The following is a 13,100-nucleotide window of genomic DNA, read 5'->3' on the forward strand; positions in this document are numbered from 1 at the left end:
GTTCTGCCCACGCACTGCCGCACGCATGCGCGGGCCCTGCTTGCAGCGCCTCGGAGCGCCCGCCCCACGCGCCATTCCGCTGGAGTCGGAGCTGTTCCTTATCTGGGAGCCACCGCTAGACCGCAGAGCCTCCAGGTCCCTCCGGGAACCGAGTCAAGTGAGTGGGAGTTTCTGCCTGGTTAACGATTCAGGAGACAAGCTGAGAATCTGCTAAATGGCCGGTTACCCCGCGGTGCTTATCCTGAGCCTAGCTCCTTTACCTGCTCTTCCTGCACCCCCGGCGGTAATGTGCCTACGAAAGGCACCGAAGTCACTGCTGAGTTTAAGTCCTGGTTTGGGGCCTAGGTGAACAATTTAGATTGGAGAGATCGATGCAATTGACTGAGATAATATCTAAGTACTTACTAAAACTGCCATAGTACCGGGGGTTTTTTTCATTGTCAGAAATCTAGAGTGGGCTCACGTGGATGTGCCTGCAAAATCTTTTGCAGCTGAAGGTTTTAATTGGAGCTTTAGTCCTTAATGGAAAATGAGTTTCAGAACATCATCAAGACTGATAGAGCATTTCCTGAAAAAAGTAACGCCACCACCAAACCTGGCCCATTCCCAAGCAATGGCCTCCTGTATATACATAGACACCCTACGTGGTAGATTGCGTTGGTTTTGGAAGTTTTGGTGATGAAAAATTTGACAAGGGTTAATACTGTTATTATGCTGAGTAACGTTTGAATTTAGAGTTTTAAGTAAAACAGAGTAATACATACAAGGTTGTTTTATACCTGAATTGCAGAAGTTTTGGTCAACCCTTACAGGTGACATTAAACTCAAGTTCCAGACAAGCTGGCCTTTATTCTGTGGTAATCGAGAGCCCAGTCACAGTGCTGTACCAACACTGTTATCAGTTGTTTCCCAAATTTGATTACCAGACTATTTCCTAAACGTGCGCTCAAAATATTAATAGTAATAATAAAAGACTGGAAGGTATGGTATGCAGCAAAGAAATAGTTTTTCTGGAAGACCTTCAGAGTTGCAGAAATCCCACCATTGCTCTATAAACTGTCAAAAATTTGAACATATCTGGTGAGCTTTCACACATTTTCACTAGTTGACCCAAAAATTCTAAAACCTTTTTCAAGGAGTGGTGGTGATTGAAAAATGACAGCCTTTGGAGAGACAGATGTGAAGGGGTTGGCGTCCTACAGCTCTAGTAACAGTGATGGGTGGGTGAGTGGCTGAATTATATTGAATTGATTAAATGCAGAGAATATCAACAAGCTCAGTGTGTTCGTCCAGAAAGAAATAATCTCCAGTCTATCGTGGGAAAATAGAAATAGGTTGTGTGTTAGAATTCTAAGTTAGGAGGTCAGTAGAGAATTGTAACAGTGTAAGAAATTAAGAATGGCCACAACTCAGTTCCAGTTGATTTCAGTAGAAGTATGCAAATCCAGTGATAACTAGAAAGAAGTGCAAGAAAACCTAGGCCCAGTCTCAGGTCGGGTTTGGACTGTGGACAGACTGTTTTGCAGATAAGAGGATGTGGAAATCCTAAAAGCTCTGAACTCTGAAGTGTTTTCATGACTTAGTTGGTGGTCAGCTCGTGTGAGACTTTGTAACGGTTCTCTGCCCCACTCAGTGTGGCTGTTACTTAGTTTCTCTGAGAAAATATCCAGGCATCTGATGGAGCCCCCCACACTCGGGCCTCTGCACAGGGTGATTGAAACAGGGGACCTTGCATGTGTATGAACAGTTTGAAAACAGAAAAGCAGCTGGCCCTGTGGCTTTTCTTCTGATACCTGTAGACCAGAACAGCAGCTACCTCGAGTGGATCAGAATAACAATGCAGGCCAAGGATTTAGCTCCCTGGCTCCTCTCCTGCCTTCAAGCATAAGGTCCTGAGTTTGATCCCCAATAGGAGGAGGAAGAAGAAAAAAGAATAACAATGCCAGGCAACTTTGTAACACAAGTTGTTTGATGTCAGAGGGATTTGGACTTGAGTTTGCCTCAGCCTCTTCACTGTGTGACCCTGGACAGGTTATTTAATCTCTGCAATGATAATATTTAGTTTTCAGGATTTGGGTTTGAAAATTTCTAAATCTTTGACAGACAGGTCAAGATGCTTCATCCACAGGGAATGCTGGGGATTAGTTTCAGATTTAAAGCTAACCTTAGTTGTGTTAAAAATTGGCATGGTCTAGCATCGTGGTAGACATGATGCCCCCACCTCCACTTTACTGAGAGGAAGTAAAATTCCAGAGATAGATTTACTTACGTAAACATACGCACACACTCACGTACAGGCACACACATTGTTGTGGATAAATGCAGCACACATCCGGGCTATTCAGCTTTGGCCCCGCCCTGGCCAGGGCACAAAGTCCAGGAGACAAGCGGACCCCAAGCTGGCTTTGGATGAGTGTGGCACCACGCTTCCCTGGTACCTTGTGGGGGTGCAAGGGACACGGTAGATTCGGTAGATGCGGAGGGAAAAACGGCCCAGCCCCTGCTGAAGCTCAGAATGGAAGACTGTACCTTCAGTGGAAAGGTGAACTAGACACTCACTTCCCAGGGAGCTGCAGCCAGCTTTCCTGTCTGAGTGTGGGCCTGACTAGAGGGAGTGTGGACTCCTAGCCGTCATGGCCCTCACCCGCTGCCTCGCAGACACACGGTGACTTCGCTAGCCAAGGCAGAAGGAAGGATTCCCCACAACGCGCGAGTGCCAAGTGTGGTAGCAAAGACACAGCCCCTCCGGAAGCCGTTACCTTCAGCATAGGCCGCAAGGGATTTCTGAGGACAGCTTACAACAAATGACACTCCTAGAAGAGAGAGGGAGGGGAGAGGGGAAGTCACCACGTGGGAGCAGCAGCCCGAGTCGGTACGCATCTGCATCTGCCCCCCCGAGTCTTGGAATCAGGGGTCAAGGACGCTGGCCTTTGAATGCTTAGCTAGTGGCCCTGAGAAACTGACTTTTAAATTAAATTTAAACAGCCACGTAGCTATGGCTGCTCTGGCAGATAGCACAGCTTTAGACTAGAATGATCAGGGTTGATATGTGTAAGAAACGGAAAAGAAATCGAAGATGCGAGTGAGACTCCATGAACTGCTGTGGAGATGGCCATAGTTACGAACAAGAATCACTTTCAAGAGAAGGGGAGAAACGCTTCTGAGTAAGAACTGAAGTGGCTGAGTTTAACACGATGTAGAAAAGAGATCTGAAGACTAGAGACAGACAGCTGAGATATGAAAAAGAATGACTGCATGCCGAGGCTGGCCCCAAGGAAGCCGAGTGGACCGCAAGAAAATCATCCAGAGGAAGGTGTCGTTCTGTGCTGTTGTACGTCATCATCACAGCATAGTAATAGAACTTCAGGAGACGTCGACAGAACCACGCGGAAATGCAGGAACTCCAGGGAGGTGACCTTACCTCTGACCACTAGCTGACTGACACATCACCACGCTGTCTTCCCCAGGGTTATTAGGCTCTAAACGGTTTGAATGATGATAAATATTCTGGATCAGCTGGGCAGTATGGACTGCCGTACCCAATCAGTCCAGAATATAAAATTTGGGGACCTGAGTCCAGTGTTAACAGACTTCAAAGGACTGATTGTCACAGACGTCATGCTCTCTGATCGCAAGGCCATTAATTTACAGGAAAACAACTGGAAACCTTTTATCAGGCAAAACCTTTCTAAAGGTCTCAGAGGTCAAAGAAAATATCAGGGATGAATGATAATGAAAACTTCACTCATTAGAACCAGAGGAAGGCACCCTGAGGGGTACTCAAAAGGAAATTTATAGCCGTGTTTGGAATAACAAACCAAAAATACTAAAACAGGGAGGCCGGTAGCAAAGGCAGGGACCTGCGGAATGACTGGAGCCAGTTCAGTCGTCTGTGGCTGGGGGCAGTCATGGCCCTGGGTTTTGAGAGATGCTGAAAACTGGGTTGGAAGTCGGTCTTTCTAGATCTTGGCCAGAGAATTTTATCCAGGCTACGGAAACAGCTGGTTCAGGGGATGAGGTGCAGGGACTGGGGATACTATGGTTGGCTTGTGCTTTGCTGTCTTTAATCTTTGTCAAGAGTGTAAAAGCAAAGCCAGAAACCTCAACTCCTGCGGCATGGTCCTGGGGATGGAGCCCAGCCTCTCCCACTGAGCTCCGTGCCAGCCCCAGGCCCCTCTGATTCAGTTCACCCCGGGCTGGGTTGGCAGGCGGCTCGTGAGGCGTGGTCTTTGAGCCTCCAGGGACATTTTCCCCAGATCCATGAGATCAGGACTGTCCATAACATCACAGCAGTTTTTCCTCTGCCCGTTTCCCTGAGTTGACGCGTGCACGGTGGGTAGAAAGCAGCAGTGGGTGTAAAGCAGGGCAGCGACACCAGCCCTGGCCGTGGTCATATGAGAAGTGCTCACGTCACCTCACCAGCAGTGAGAGGCAGGAATCTCCCTGGCCCTGGCCGGCTTTGTCAGTGTGAGGAGCAGCACCGAGGTGTGCGGGGCAGCCCCTCCGCTCCGTCTGCCCTCTGAGCAGGGAGGGACAGGAATGTGGCCACCTTCTCACCAAGGCGGACGGACGGATGACAGCTGTCCACAGAGTAACATGGAGGCTTTCAGGCACCACCAGGACTGCGGCAGTCTTGTGTTCCTCAGTGTGTGCCTGGCAGCTTTTGGTCCTTAAGGCTCTGCCAGGGGACCCTGGGATGCGGTTGTGATATTTGTCCTGAAGCCTGGCAGCCCTTGGAGACCATGCGGCTCAGGACAGCAAAGTGCTTCAAGGGCCAGGCAGAGGGACAGGTTTCGTGCGCGCAGGAGGAAGCACACCTGATCTGCTTGCAGGCTGCACACTGCAGCTGACCTCTAAAAGGCCATCACTTTGACCCCCATGGGAACAAAGAACAATATTCATAATTCTCCAAAAGGGCCATTTTCTAACTTTTTCAATTACTTATGAGTAGGAGGCCAGGTTTTCTTTTTTAGGGGGAGCAGGCTGTCGCTCTGTAATTTATCCTTACCTTGAACTCACTATGTAGCTCAGGCTGGCCTTGAACCTGTGGCAGTCCTCCTGCCTCAGCCTCCTGAGTGCTGGAATTACAGGTGTGCACCAGCACACCCAGCTGCCAGGTTTTCTGCACATCTCATAACAGATTTTGTGCGGCAGCAAACGTCTCTCGAGCCAGATGTGAGATTTTCAAAACATTGATGTGACGTCACTCGCTTTCCCCAAAGACACTTTACTTACGTTCACATGTAACAAATGTACTGTTACTGCTTTTCAGCAAATTAATACTTGAAAATTTTCCCTGTTTTAGTTGCTAATGCAGTAAATGTTGATAAACTCTACACTTGGGGAAGTTCTCAGAGTGTCCCCCTCTTGGGAAGAGTCTGAAAGGTTCCAGAAGCCATGTGGTGTGGGGACCACTGGCTTAGTGAGTTGGGCTTTAGTAAAGCTCTTTGGTAGGAGACAGAGGACGCCGGAGGCACAGACACGTCTGTCACTGCCACATCCGCTGTGACCCCAAGCAGGCCACCTCCACAGTGCCACAGACCTGAGGGGGGCTGGTTTGTTTATGACAGACTTCCTTTAAAGTGTGGGATGCTCAGGGTCGTTTTGTATATGGCTGTAATTTTGTTTTAAAACTGGGTCTCACTTTGTAGCTCAGGCTGGTCTGGAACTCCCTGTGGAGCCAAGGGTACCTTGAATTCCCGGTGACCCTCCTGCTCCAGCCTTTGGAGTGCTGCGATGACTAGTGTGTGTCCCACACCTGGCCGTGGCTGTAATACACTTAAGTGACAGTTTGCGTGCTGCAGATCTGTACCCTAGTGTACATTATTTTTATTATTTATTATTAGTAGTATTGGTGTTGAGGGTTGGACCCAGGGCCTTGTGCACACTAAACACCTGCAGTACCGCTGAGCTGCACCCCTTGTTGTATGTTTATAGGAGAATCCCTGGCTGAAAATTTGTGATGATAATCAGTTGTGTTCTTAGCTTCTACTGAATTAAAACACAACTTCAGGATGTGCACTCAGAGGAGATTAGGAGTTGATCTGTTTTAAAGGAAGGAAATGTAATAGGAAAGACAGACAACGTAGAAGCTGAAGACTTGCTTTGCCCTTGCCCGTGTGGTCCCGTGGCCGGGTGTGGCGGGCATGAGTCGCCTGCATTTCCACAGGTGTCAGCCTCAGTCCTCAGAGTTCCACGAAACACGGCTGTGAGTTCAGAATGTGCGAGAAGGGAAAAACCATCTTACCGCTGTGCCATGCATTACTCCAGAAAGTGAAAAAGGAAACCCTAAATACTATTAAGGCCTCTTTTAAGCCCAAAATTTGCATCTGTAATCTTTACAGCTAACCTGCTCCAAGGCGAAGAAATTGAGGGGAAAATCTGTCCTCTTAGTTTATTCTGTGGCTTTCTCTTGGGAGTAGCTTACTTGCGTTAGATGGCCAAGTGTGTGCTGTGATGTGCCCGGCTCCTCCCAGACACAGCTGGTGTGTAACACACACACACACACACACACACACCAATCCACACTTGAAAAAATAGTCATGAAGTTTTTACTTGAGCCAAAAAGAAGCTAAGAGTGGATTAGAGCAAGACCACAAAATGCGTGTACAACAAAACCCAGAAAACAGGTCTGGTGATGCTGTGTGCTATGCCGTCTCATTAAAGAAAATGAGTCAAGATTGATCTCATAACCTCACCCAGATTCAGCACATTTCACCCACTGAGGCAGGCGCCCGGCCACCTCCTGCTGCCGCAGCTGTTTGTCTGAATTATTCTCATGAGTCACCCTGAGAAGGAGCCTTTAAAAACAATAAGTAAACAAGTGAGTTGGAACCCTTGTCTCCTACCTGATAATCACCTAGGAGCAGTGCTGTAATTATGTCCCTGTGCAGCCCCCACCGGGCCCCCAGAGCCGTGTGGAAGTCTGTCTCCATTTGTCACTCGCTGGATGGCCGTGGGCCGTGGGTCAGCGGCTTCCACCTCCAAGCCAATCCGGCTTTGGCACCGCACTCTCGCTGGCTGGGGTCTTTCCAGAACCATTTGTCCTCCAGATACAAAGAGGTTAACTATTAGCAGACAGATTTGTTGAGTATTTTTAGGCTACTGTTCAGCAAATGCAGACGTGGATTTGTAAAGCGGTGACTAGAGATGAAAGCATGAATTCTTTGCCATCTTTTGAATTAGCTGGAAGTATTGCTAAGTTTATCTTGTTAAGAAATAATACAGCGGAAACAAAAATAATCCACTCTCAAACAGGCTGGGCTGGGGCCGGGGCTTCAGTAAGAGGTTTGGGTTGTGCTCCTCCTCCTGCCACTTCCCATGTGGGACCGTGGACAGCTGACTTAGTCTCTCCAAGCCTCCAGCTTCCCGTCCCTACAGGGAGGGCAGTGATAGCCATCTCCCTGGGGCGTCACTGGGGTTAAACACTTACTTAGCGTGGTCCCCAAATGGTAGTCACAGTCACTGTGCCTCTTATCGCTGCTGCTGCTGCACTCCTGAGGTCTTGGACTCACAGGTGCTCATTAACTCCTTCGTCTTCCTGAGCCTTGCTTTCCTTATCTCCCAAATGAAATCCCCCGCATTTCCAGGAGGCCAGGGCCTGGCGAGCTGCCCATAGCAGGGTCCGGCGCCCACCCTGGGCCGGCCCCACGCTGCCTTGCTTCCCTGGCCCGCTTCTGCCTGGCAGCAGGACGCTTGACCAAAACCTGGATAGGTTTTGTCACCCTGGACAGTGACACTAGGAGCTGGGGGGGACCTGGGGGAGGACACCCGCAGAGGTCTTCGTCAGAAGCTATGCTGCCCTTCTGCCTCCTTGCTGGGTGCGTGTGGTGGGCTTAAGGTGGGGTCCGGCTGCACCTAGGGTGCAGTTGCAGCCCTGCAGTTTGAGGACCACCCTTGAGGTGGTGCCCCATTCCCATGGTGTGCGTGTGTGTGTGCTGCCTGGGAGGACACTGGAAGGCATCCCCACTGGGAAGGTGGTTCATCCAGGGTGGCAGTCCTGGGTAATTCTGTTTTGTTTGGACTTGGTAAATGTTTTACGGGAGTTAAGAGGTCTAATAAGAAGAAACAGCTGGGTTTGTTTTTGTTTTTCAAAGAAGCGAGATTGCCTTTCCGATGAGAAGGTCAGCGTCTTCGGAGAAAAGGGGTGTGTGGGTGTGCGTGTGCCTGGGTGTGTATGGGTGTACTCTGCACTGTGCGTGGCCATGGGGCACAGATCCACGTGTCCCCGTGGCCCTGCGGCCCTGTGGCCTTGCTCACACCCACCTGCTGTCTTGCCGTTGATGGTGGGGTCTCGCGGCTATGGAGTGGACCTGCGGTTGTCACTGTCCTGTGCCCTGCCTGTGTCCTCCTGCCCTGCCTGCTGAGCCTCTCTGTCCCCCTCCTCTCTGCCTGGGTCCCTATCCAGTGCCCCCACATAAACTCAGCCACCTGCTACCAGGCTCAACTCCCGAGTGAACCAGAGGTCAGATCAGCCCTGGATGTGAGTGCTGCTGACTCTGGTGCCGAAAGGTCACGGGGAGCTGGAACCACCGTGGAGCACCTTGCGGTCGCAGGAGGAGGAGGAGGAGGAGGCTTCAAGTCTCTGCCGAAATAGCTCCCACGGTGCAAAGAAGAAACAGCCCCTGCCTACAGCCTTCATGGAGAGAGGGAGGGAGAGGCCGACCATGGACAGACATCTTCACCTTTCTGGTCTTCAGTTTCCTCGTTACCAAGACCCGTGCTGTGAACCAGGTGCCCGCAGGCTGTCGCCCTCTGGTCTTTGAGAACCTTCGGAGAAGGAGCGTCTTCCCGCCTTCGCCATAGGTCCTTTCCTGAGCCAGCCGGAAGCAGAAGGTGGGAGTCTCGCTCCTCCCAGGGCAGCAGTGGCCTCTCCCCTTCTCTGCCGCTCCTCTCTGCGTCTCTCTGTCCCTGGTGGCAGAGACCTGGCTGTGGTGTCATTTGCTAATGGCCTTCGTGGAGGCAGGGCCACCGGTTCTTCAGTTCTCAGCAGAACTCTAGCTGGGAAGACCTCGTCTCTTCGGGTGAGGCACCACAGGGACATTGAGGTGGACGTTTTCTGCAGTGGGAGGGACGTGGACTCGGCCTGGCTTCCCCCGCCAGGGCCTTCACTCCAGCTCTCCCCCCGGGCTCTGCAGCCCTGGAGCTGGGCCTGGGAGCTCCTGCTGCAAAGAGGCCTTTTCTGGTATTAAAGGTGCACCCTTGCTTCCCTTCTGTCTTGCTTTTTCCTTCCTCCCGTTCTTTCTTTCCTTCCTTTCTTCCTTTTTTTCTATTTATTTATGTTGGTCTCTTGAGACAGGGCCTCACTATGTAGTCCAGGCTGGCCTTGAACTTGCTATGGAGCCCAGGCTGGCCTCAAATTCGAAGTGATCCTCCCACCTCAGCCTCCCAAGTGCTAGGATTACAGGCCTGTGCCACTGCGCCTGGCCAACTTTCTGTATTTCTATGCCTGTTGAAGCCTTCTGTCCCCACAGAGGCACCTACCTATGAGTGGAGGAGGCCCCTTGCTTGAAGGCACACACCCCAAAACGAGGAATAAAGCATCTTTCGGTTCAGCCCCTTGGGCTCTGTCCACAGCAAGCCAGTGGGTGCACTGCTGTCCTCGTCTTCTTGGGCAGCTGCCCTGCCTGCATGCGGGGCTGACCCTGCTAGGCTCCTGGGCCAGGTCTCGGAGTTCCTTGAGCCCAGCTTCACTGCTCCGACACTGGGGTCCCTCCAGCCTCACTCCGCCTGCAGCCCCTCTGCCTTCTGCCAGGCGTGAGGGCCGATCTCCGAGGCTCCAAGTTCAGCGCCCCAGCCAGAGTCCATGTCTGTTTCTGCCAGGGTCTGCTCGACCTTTCTGGTCCCCAGAGCCTTCCCCAGTCCACCTCCTGTAGGGCACAGCTAGCCCTGGGCACCGTCCAGTGACACCCTGGATCCCTGCATAGAGTGCGTCCCTGCTGGACAGGGGTGTGGTGTAGACCAGGTTGCCCTGCAGAAGGGGCCGCCCTGAGCTGCAGCGTGCTGAGAGCTGTGTCAGAACTTGTGACAAAACGGCCAGGTATTTTGAGGAACTGAGTCTTCCCGAAGTTGCTCTGCCGTGTGCCTGTGGTAACGCAGGAGCGACCCAGATTGCTCTGTCTAACCTGCTGCCTTTCTTTCCTTGTCTCCGCGGTGTCTGTTTTCGTGGGCTTGGGGTCCCAGCCAGATGTTTTAAACTAAAGGTGGGGACACAGCCACCGTTGCCTGGCTCTGCCTGTCCTGAACTGCGCCGATGTCTACCGCAGCGGTTGCCGGGGTGGCAGAGGCTGTGCTCTGGGTGCTCTGAGCTCTGAGTGCAGCCAGGATGCTTGGCGTGTGGGCTGCGCAGGTGGTGGGCTCGCAGCGGCAGGGTGGGCGCCAGCATGGTCTCCTTTCCCTCCACCCGCAGCTGCTCATTCAGTGTGTGACTGGCGCAGCCATGCCCCCCTGCACACAGCTGGCCAGGTATGCGGCACCCCAGACACAGGGCCTCCCCGCGCACACCCAGGCCCGGTACTTGGCTTTCTCCCATGGGGCCAGCTGCCTCTGCAGACTGCAGACCTCTGACTGCCAGCTGGAAACAGGGAGGGTGAGGCCCGGGCTCACACAAACCAGTTTTCTCTGTCTGCCAGACTTGGTAGTGCACCCCTATGATCCCAGCACACATGAGGCTGATGCAGGAGGATCACTGCAAGTTCAGGGCCAACCTGGGCTACGTGGTGAGTTCCAGGCCGGCCTGAACTACACTGTCATGCCAGAGCTAGTCTCTTGCTGCCTTCAGGCATGGGTTGGAGCTGGAAGATGACTTGGCCACCAGCACATCTGAGGCTGCACTCTGTCGCTGTTGCTTTGAAAACAATCAGACACGGCTCTGTGCTGGGTGTTGGGATAAACGTAGCCGTGGGAATCAGCAGAGTTTCGGATACTTGGGAAAGCCTGGTGGGACAGAAGGAAAGCAGGGCCACCTTGGCCACAGGCCGGTGCAGGAGGACGGCAGGGTCTGTTCAGATCATTACGGGAACAGCCCACCTGGCAGATTCCATTGACACGGGGTGTTTGCCTAGCCCCTTGCTTGTGAAGAACTTCTAGGAAATCACTGCGTTTATCCAGCTTTACAGCACAGGGCGGGATGAGCCCTCCTCCCCAGTGTGAGCGGTGCTCACTTCCCCAGAAGTGCCCCCAAATGGATCCGAACCCAGAGGCCAGGGAGTCAGAGCTGCCACGGCCCTGGAGGCCACCAAGTTTCTCCATAAGCGGTTGGGGTGCCGGGCACAGGGATTTCCGGAGCAGTGGCAGGGCCGTGACTTCCAGACTTGTTCTCCTGCGTCCTCAGCAGGTCACCCTGGGGGCTGGTGTCACCTCTGTTTTCCGGCCGAGGAAGCGGGGGTTGGGGGCTAGACGGAGTCGGGGGAGCAGCGTGGTGGTGGGAACCTGGACCCTTGTCTCCGGAGCCCGTGGGGGCAGCCGGCAATGGCCCCAGAGGAGGGACGGGGCATTTGAGGAGGGTGAACAGGTGCATTGATGCGCCTGTATGTATTCTGAGGAAAAAAGCCCTCATTTGTATTGTTTTTCATTCCAGTTACAGCAGTTCATTCTCCAAAAAATAAAATAAACTGTTACAATCCTGTTCACAGGTCCCCTGTGGGGCAGAGGGGAGCGCTTACGCTGTAGACAGCGAAGACCAAAGAACTTTACAGTTGATCGCTGTGCTCAGGATGTTAATTTTCCACCCCGAGAACTGTCTGGCCGGTGCTGCCCCTGCCTTTCCTCCCTCCCTCCTTCCTTCCGGCTGGAGAGCGGCTCTCTCCAAACCCTCACTGCCTTCCCTTCGCACCCTCCCTTCGCGCCTGCCCGACCAACTTTAAAAGTGTTAATTGCCTGAAATACTGGGAGAAAGTAATTTGTGTCGCTGGGGGCCAGTGAGCTTCAAACGAATCTGAGTTCTCCAGTGGAGATTTCCGTGTAATTACGGACACGACAGCTGTGTGTCCGTGGGCCTGGAGTCCCGCCCCACCCCAGAGCCAGCACTCAGTGAGAACAGGGCTCTCCAGGGTCGGAGGCAGTGGGAGCCGTGCTTGGGAACCTCAGGGTCTGTCTTCGTGTTCTGGGTTTTGTTTTCTAGGTTACACTGTGCTGCAGTCGGGAGTAGTAACAGCCAGTGTTCGAGGGCTCCGGTTCTTAGCGCCTCGAGAACCTTTATCTTTAACACTTGTGTCGCACGTACCAGGGCTGGGCATGGTGGTGAGCGGCTTGCACTGTGGACACACGCTCCTCAGAGTCCTGTGGAGCTGTACCAGCGCGGATTCACATCTTCCACGCGCGCAAACGAGGTACCGCCATGGGGGGCTTGCTGTAAATGGCACAGGTGAGACCCAGCCCCAGGCGGCCTGGCTCTGGAGCTCCTGTCTTCCATCCTGGAAGCTTTAGAATCCTCTGCAGCTTTAGAATCCTTTCTAGATGATTACAGCCTCCAGCAAGTCAAGAGCCAGTGTCTAATTTTTATCCATTAAAATGGATATAAATCAAGAGCCAGACATGTTTGTAATTCCTGCATTCTGGAGGTTGAGGCAGGAGGATTGCCTCGAGTTTGAGGCCAGAAAAAGGCACAAATCAAGCACCAAAAAAGTGCTCAAGCTCAAACAGGCCTCATGTGGCTGGCCTTCCAAGAGCAGATCTCTCTTCTTGCCTCCTGTTTAGTTAGGGGTATCCCCCACATGAGCACTAGCTCACATGTGTCTTGGCGGTCTGCCGCAGGTCTGACAGACCCCTCTGCCTGCTGAGCCCTCTTCTCAGCCCGCCTCCATCTCTGGGCCAAAGGCTGTCTCCAGGCGAGTCTGGGCCAAGCGGGGGGCGCAGGAGACACCTGGGGAGACGCGCCCGCTCTCGCTCCCAGCCTGGTCCCAGGGGCAGCCTCACATTGACGCCCTAATTACTGCTGCCCATCGCTCCAGGCCCCTGGGCTGCAATTAAGAGGGTGGTCAGGGCCGGCGTGCGGGAGGGAGGAGAAGCTGCCCGGGGCAGGAAAGGCTGCTGTGGAGCCCGTGATCCCTGCACCGTGGGCACAGGGGCCGAGCTGGCGGGCACCTGGTTCCGCGGGGTCC

At 52.9% G+C, this 13,100-nt stretch overlaps 1 protein-coding gene across 7 annotated transcripts in view; it reads left to right on the plus strand.

Annotated features, from left to right (window-relative positions):
* Window positions 1–13,100, plus strand: part of Lef1 (lymphoid enhancer binding factor 1) — an 86,372-nt gene that overhangs the window by 28,588 nt on the left and 44,684 nt on the right. The window contains exon 1 of one of the 7 annotated variants that reach the window (XM_010641537.3): window positions 14–157. The exons of the other annotated variants lie outside the window; for them this stretch is intronic. Within the exon in view, the coding sequence (XP_010639839.1) occupies window positions 26–157 (132 nt within the window). The 5' untranslated portion in view covers window positions 14–25. Of the gene's footprint in view, window positions 1–13; window positions 158–13,100 lie in introns of those variants that run through there. 7 annotated transcript variants of the gene reach the window in all.

This window comes from Fukomys damarensis, unplaced genomic scaffold (assembly GCF_012274545.1).
Source record: "Fukomys damarensis isolate Sample0158 unplaced genomic scaffold, DMR_v1.0_HiC HiC_scaffold_25, whole genome shotgun sequence".
In the NCBI taxonomy this organism is placed as follows: Eukaryota; Metazoa; Chordata; class Mammalia; order Rodentia; family Bathyergidae; genus Fukomys; species Fukomys damarensis.